At 35.3% G+C, this 7,800-nt stretch overlaps 1 protein-coding gene across 1 annotated transcript in view; it reads right to left on the bottom strand.

Moving 5' to 3' along the window:
* Window positions 1-3,824: 3,824 nt before the first annotated feature.
* LOC107693289 (AP-5 complex subunit sigma-1-like) overlaps window positions 3,825-7,800 on the bottom strand; it is a 10,536-nt gene continuing 6,560 nt past the window's right edge. Inside the window, exon 3 of the mRNA XM_016492623.1 lies at window positions 3,825-3,893. Coding sequence (XP_016348109.1) covers window positions 3,870-3,893 — 24 coding nt within the window. The 3' untranslated portion in view covers window positions 3,825-3,869. The remainder of the gene's footprint in view (window positions 3,894-7,800) is intronic.

The following is a 7,800-nucleotide window of genomic DNA, read 5'->3' as shown; positions in this document are numbered from 1 at the left end:
TGACACTGGAAGCCTCACACAGCTTCAACAAGTTACAAATGGCTGTGCCCTCTATTATGTTAAAATTGAGGTGGATAGAATGTCCAAAATAGAGTACGTATCTGACAAAATTTTATATGCACAAAGACCCACAACTTCAGTACATGATTTAAGTGACACTGATACATCCGCAACATTAGGGGGCGCTCAATCCTGTTCATGACGCTCTAGCTTTCTATTGAGATTATGCACTGTATTACATATAAAGCAGGGCTATTTTCAATGCAGCAGATGTGCTGATATGTCACGTTAATTAGGAACAGCTGTTAAAGTGGCATCTATGATTTTGTCCCAAATGACATACTATACATTATGCACTTGTACTAGCCTATGTACTCTATAGTCTAGTGTAAGAATTTATATGGTTATTTTGTCATTCAGCTTCAGAGTCAGATACATAGGTAAAGCTGCGACAGCTGAGTGCATGAAGAATACAACATTTCACACTTCATTTCTTGGGTTAATTAAGTGCATCATCCAGGTATTTGAAATACATTTTTCTTTATGGAATTTTCAGTGTGAACACAATACCAGCTAACAGGGAATGTTCTCAGAATTTTGGCTAATATTCTGGCAAGGTTTTCTGAAAGTTATGAACAAACATTTATCCAGTTACGTTAATAGTATATTCATTCAAAGATATCTGGTCTTCAGTATTGCTCTCAAACAATATTATTTATACATCGTTAAAGGTAGGGTAGGCGATTTCGGAAAGGCTAGCAATAGCAAGTTAGCTTTGAAAGCAAGATCCCCCCCTCTTCCTGTATAGTCGCTCTGCAAAGCCACCCCTCCTCCAAAACACATGACTAACCTGTGATACGATGAGAGATGGCGTTGGTGGAGGGTTGAATGCAACGTTGTCAGATTACCTCATGTGTCATTCACTGGTGAGAGAACATTACAATACAAAGCGCATAATATTACAATAATAGCGCCTTTCATTCTCGCTGGAACGTGCTGATGACGTATCATGTCTGCGCAAACAGGGTGCGCAGAGGTATGCAAATACATATTGTGACGTAATGTGACGTAAGTGTGATCGTAATGTTCGGACAGAACGTTTTGATTGGACGAAGTTTTTTTGGTCCTACGCCTTCTACAGATTATATAAATACATATAAATACATTTAGACCACTTAACTTAATGAGTGCTATCGAGATGTGAAGAGACTTTCAACCAACATAACAAAAAAATGTATGATGTGAACCCTGCCTTTAATGGAATGTTTTTTCTGAAACATTTTAGTTAGTCGTTTGTTTATTTTGTGGTGTTACTACATGTTTCAGAATGTTCAGAAAATATTCAAAAGTAATGTTTTCATAATGTTTGCAAAACAATGAAATTGAATGCTCTCTTAATGGTCATATAACCAACAAAACATTTTTAAATAATCAGAAATGACAATGTTAGCAAAACGTTCTTAGAACAAGTATTCACAATATTTATGTTACAGTGTGGCATAGAATAGTGCTAAAGTACTTGAATTGGAATACATTTTATGTTTTCAAACATATGACCCTGAAGAGCTCGATTAGTTAATCCAAAGCACACTTAAAATTCAGAAATATTAAAAGGTTAGTACCATTGCAAAAACGCATAGGTTTGCAGCTGTTATTTGCTCTTTTTAAATGTTTCTATGATGAAATAGCTATATACAATGGTATTTTGACATTTCTAAATTGCAATTGTGCCTTGAATTTTTTTTCAATAGCACTTTTCCCTATCAAAGACTACCTTTAAATATATATTTTACAGAAATTCTGAGCATACTGGACTTATTTTTTTTACCTTGATTCTGGTCTGTTTGATGACAGTTGGAACTCAATTTTGCAGGAAGGTAGAGATTCAGAGCAAGACTGAGCGCTAGATTGGAATTCAACCACACCGCCTCCACTCAAAAGAAGAAACAACCACTTATTCTCCACACTGATGATTCACACCTTCATTGCTTATTCACATCTAAAGAACACCCATTTCACTCTCCACAGGAATGAAGCTCACACCTTCCACACATATACACTCTAAAAACTAGTGGTCATTTCTTTTAAAATGGCTGATACCAGTATCTAAAGATCAGAGATGACAAATATAATACAAACTAATGAATAGATGTACACAAAATCCCTAATTTTAAATGGACATCTGAAAAAAAAAAAAGTGTACTATTCATTGATAACACTGCTAGTAAATTTCAGAACTAGCACCAGGTAGAATGACCTCTATTCAACAGCCAAGTGGCACAGGTTTTTCGAATCTCAGAATGTCCAAATATCAGCTGAATAATCGGTCTAGCCAATGTAAAGGCCTATCATTGCCAAAGCCACAACTATCTTCTCTTTGAAATGCAGAAGAGCTGTGCAGCTCTCCTTGTGAGGTTAAGCCCATTTTCAAGACAGAAATGAGAACTCATTGTGAGCTGTTCAACACATCTGTTCTTGCAAAACTGAGCAAGTGAGAGCTTGTCCCGAAGAGACACTTACACAAAGAGACAGAGAATGCATGTCTTGAGATGTGCGTTGTGCTCGATGACTAGGATATTTGGAGTCTCTCTTTCCCTCTCTGCCATTATGTCCTCTGTTGATAGTAATGTGACATTGCAGACAGACTGGGTGCTGACACCAATGACAGAATCATGCTAACCAGGGCATATTCCTCGCTGCGTGCGTGTGAGCAGGCAAGGATATTTTATACACACACGTACACACACACATAAGCTCTCAGCCATCAATAATACATTTACAGTGGCCCCAAAAAATATTGGGACACTTAAGTCACACTTACAGATACCTGAATGCCATTGCGATTCCTTGTGAAAAAGAAGTGAGCTTAATTGTATTGAATGTGAACATTTTTAGAGTACTTCAAATCTTAAAAGCATATTTTTAATAACTGTACTTGCAGATAATATAATATTAATGGAATAAAAGGCCACGTAAATGTAATTAGAGACTCTTTCATGACTATGTATCTTAACACACATAAGTACACTTGGTAAAAAACTTGGTAATAATTTCAAATTAACATTTGTACTTGTTTTAAATCATTACATTTTAAGAATATTTTGTTGTGCTTAAAAGAAATACACTTATTTTGATGTGTTGACTAACATACTAAAGCACGTGTTATAATTGTTTTCAATATTAAATTTAAAGTTCAAATATTTAATAAAGTGCAACTTAAATTGGTAATTGCATATGCATGTAAATATATGACATGAGTTTTAGTAGAAATTACAGTTAAGTAAATAATACTTAACCATAAACGCTTGTCAGTACATTCAGCATACACTTCAAATATATTTCAGACAAGAGAATTATGAAATTACATATAATGATACTTAAGTGGGTTAAAAATTCAACTAAATCCATTTAATACATATTTGTAGTTTTTACAATTTTCATTTTCATTCTTTAACATTCAATTAAGTGTTGTAAAATATTATATTCAGTTCACACTATTCTTTTAATGTATATTATTTTCATAATAAGTACTCTTTTGAAAAGTATGCTAAAGGGTATTTCTTTTTCTTAATTACTTTTATTATGCTTTTATTGTCACTTGGTTTGTTATTTTGTTATATAATGCATATGGAGTTTTAATTGGGGCTTTTAATTTGTGACTTTTTGGAGCCACTTTACCTCAGCGTTGATATAGCTATTCGTTTCTCTTTCGTTTCCTCCTTTTCTCAGTTTCACCTTTCAGATATACACACACTCACTGCAGGATCCCCCAGATGGCTCCATGTCACCTAACAGGAACAAAATCCATCAGGAATAATGTGACATCGGTTGGACAAACACACACACCGACACATCCAGACAGACCATCCTCATCCACTTCTGCAGTGAGCCATCTGTGAATCAAAAAATGATTTATTTATTCAGAGATAAACATCACACATGCTCTCATTCCCTCGCTCTCTCCTCCTCGCACAAAAAGACAGGCACATGGGCACACTGTCTTTTTTTCTCCTACATTGTGAATGTGCGTGTCTATGAACCTTGGTGAGCAGCAAACGATCTGGGAGGAAGACCTGGCCCCTCCATCTTCATCTAAAAGAGCGTTCTGTTTCAGTCTACCGCGCAACATCTCTGTTTCTCCCCCTCGCGCTTGATGGATAGGAAAAATGACGAAGGAGTGTTGATGTACAAAAAGGGATGAATAATCAGTATGTCTGTGTCCCCTACCGTTGTCATCCTGAGTTGCGAGGACAAGCTCTCTAGAGTAGTAAACAGCACACTCCAGCAACTGTATAAAAAGATCCCAGCTTAAATCAGACACATCACTGAAGTTTAGTTTAAGCAAAACCCAAATGCTTGTCCTCCTTTATCCAGCAGAGAAAAGAGTTCGGTATGAGCCTGTCGCTCTGTCAGAAGAAACAGCTACCTAAGAAGTGACAGCAATCAACACCGTCTTTTACGGTTTACAGCGATACTGCACTTCTTATACAGATAAGGAGGCATTCATCCCCAACACACACTCACAGATAATCAAACGCCCTCTCAACCAGCACTGTTCTGCACTCATCTGAATCCACAACTAAACTTCTGTTTGAGGTCTCAGAGACACCAAGGCCCTTGTTGAAATATTATGTTTAAAGTTCATGGTTTTTTTTCTAGTCTTGTGAGAACTGAAATCAAATTTCAACTTGATGACATACTTTAAACATGCTCAATGACAAATGTTTCATTATGCAAGTTTTGGGTCTCGGGGAACATGAATAAATGCAATGAATTCTCACTTGCTGTGATGTTCAGCTTGGTGAGCACATTGTCGGCTTTTTGGACAGTGTGTTTTTGCTGGGGAAAATCAACACCAAGCAGAAAAAAGAGAATAAAATCTGTTTTAGATCAGTGATTCCATGCCCACCTTATGGGGATGTCAGAGTTTGCAAAGAGGGTGTGAGAACTTCCAAAGTTTGAAGACAAATATGATTGAAAAACTCTGACTCACTACACCATGAGAGGTATGGCAAATATGAAAAGCTCAGCGAGAGCACACTACTTTATTAAACCGCATAAACATATTTCATTACGCCAAATACACAACATAATGTTCTTTTTAGCAACATCATATGACCCCTTTAATGAAAGTTTTCATATTTTTGGTAATCATTTGTCATTTTTATTAGTTTCTGTTTATATAGTCGATATAGATTTTTTTATTAAGTTGCAGTTTATTTAGTTTTAGTTATTTTAGTACTTCAACTTAAACTATAAAAAATCCAGAGATGTTGCCCTGGCAACTAGCTGAAATAAGCTTCAATTTGAAAATTTTATTTCAGTTGTTATATTTCAACAGTCTTAGAAAAAAGGGTACAAAGCTGTCACTGGACCGGTATTCTTTCAAAAGGTACTAATATGTACCAGCTATAAAAAGGTACAAAGATGTACCTTTGAGCTTTTGTACCATAGGGTAACTCCCCAGTGAGAGTACCTGGTCTAATAAATAAAGCGACCCTCGTTATTGAGATATGAGAAACAAATATTACCAATGTCCTATTATGAATAAATTAAATCAAAATAAAATATTTAGATACTATTATTATTGACTGATGAACCTTAAAGTTGTTCCAAACCTGTATGAATTTATCTTCTGAACACAAAATAAGATATGTAGGTAATTTAACTGTTTCTGGTCCACACTCACTTCTATAGTTTTGTTTTTTTTTAATGGGGACCAAAACTGTTCGGTTATCCACATTCTTCAATATATACTCTTTCATGTACAACAGAAGAAAGAAATGTATACAGGTTTGGAACAACTTGAGGGTGAGAAAATAATGACAGAATTTTCATCTTTGAGTGAACTATCCTTCTAAACAATAAAATGACATGAATAATATTAATAAAAAATTACAAGTAATAATGGCTTAATGATAATAACACTTATAACTACTAAATTACTATAAGTAAATTATATTTTATCAATCAAATACTTCATGGATGTCATTATGTCCCACCCTAGATTTTCTTCTTGGAAATACATCAGTTCATGGAATCTGTAAGATGTATTTAAACATACTTTGTGTTCGTAGACCAAGAGGCATTTCTTCCAGTGCTTCCTAATCAGTATCTGTAATGTCTGACAGAAGTAATTAAACACCAAACACAGAATACTAATCAAAATTTAACTATGTGCATGTGACAAACACACATATCCGTTTTCAAACAAATACACAAACCAAATTCCCACAATCACACAAGCCAAAAGAAACAAAGCACATCCTTACACTCTCAGGTAACAGTTAAATAGTTTATGTTAATGTCATAACAACCTTTTAATGATAGACAAGGATGAAGACATTCAGTCCTAACTGCAGAAACACGCATCTCAGGGAATGGCAAAATGATGATTGAAATGTTTTGAGAGAGAATTCTCGGGCCAAGGTTTATGGCATATATCAAGAGGGTTTGGAAAAATACTTCACTTTTGGACTGGTCAAGAGTCTCATAAAACCCCTGCAGGCTTGCTCAGAAAGCCAAAAGTGCAACAAAGCAGATATTTCAGACTCACTCAATCACTTTCTCAATCTACTTGCATTGTGCTGTGGATGATTTTTGCACAAGTTTTCCCCAAATAACTCTGAAACGACAAGCGACATTGTCAGTCAAATCAAAGCCTGCGACAAGCAAGATTTTTTTATGTCTTTGCTTTGATTTCTGTTTTCATATTGATGGTGAGAAACTTTGATTTCTGTATGCTCAGTGATGGGGAAACTCTTCCCTGATTCGAGTCTGTCTATCTGCTCAGTCAGATGAAGCTGTTTTTTAGCACATTGTGCTCATTTGAGCCTGTATGGATGCAAACAAACAGATCTTCACATTCATTAATACTGGGTTACATCACTTAGCATTATATCTACATAATCAACTTAGATTAGCTGTCAATTTATTTTAAGCATTGATCTCGTTTTCTTGTTTTATGTAACTAGTTTTTATATAAAGATATAGTCCATGTAATTAGCAATTAGGTATTATCTATAGAAATAAAGGTCACGTGTTTTATAATCAGCGATGTGAGAAAATAGTGAGTCAAGCAGGATGCATCAAACAATAATAGTGTTTTTAATCCTCCGTTTACACCAAGAATTCAAATGAGGTTGATGCAGGGAGAGAAAAAGAAGAAGAGTGCTTAAAAACATCAATAATATCCTAAAGATACTCTCAAAGGCCACAATTCAAAACATGCTCTTGCCTACTTGAGAGTCACATTGATAGATATGAAATGAGAAATTTGGATGGGCTCTTCAATTATTCCTTAACAACTGTGACAAACAGAATAATCACACCAATTTACAGCTGAGACATTTCAATGCACTGTGGAGTTTAATAAACCACCTCTCACTGTTACAATAAAACATTAACATAACAGCTCCCTCTCCGGTTGTTGATTTGTTGTTCTTCTGGTGTATATATTTTATTTTTGTCATATTTTATTAACAATAATGTTGAAATAGTGCGGAAAATACAGGAAATGATGGCGAGGAGCCATACTCAAATTTATGTTGCCCAAATGAGCACCACAGCTGCTATGCCACGGCTCTGACCCTCTCTGGTTGTTTGCATAAAATTGTGTTTCTGAGTAGAGATCTTTGTTCAAAGGCAGAATCCCACTCCTAGAGTAAACCAGGAATGGAGGTGGGAAGATCTGACTGCTGAGACTTATTTCATTCTTTTTTCTTTTTTTTTTAATCCCTTTAACTTCTCTACAAATGTTCTACTAATGTCTCCCCTAAAGCCCTCATTGGCTTTCATTGA

This window comes from Sinocyclocheilus anshuiensis, unplaced genomic scaffold (genome assembly GCF_001515605.1).
Source record: "Sinocyclocheilus anshuiensis isolate Anshui unplaced genomic scaffold, SAMN03320099.WGS_v1.1 scaffold1078, whole genome shotgun sequence".
Taxonomy (NCBI): Eukaryota; Metazoa; Chordata; class Actinopteri; order Cypriniformes; family Cyprinidae; genus Sinocyclocheilus; species Sinocyclocheilus anshuiensis.
The sequence above is the reverse complement of the archived record's forward strand: the minus strand, read 5'-3'. Positions and strand labels throughout refer to the sequence as shown.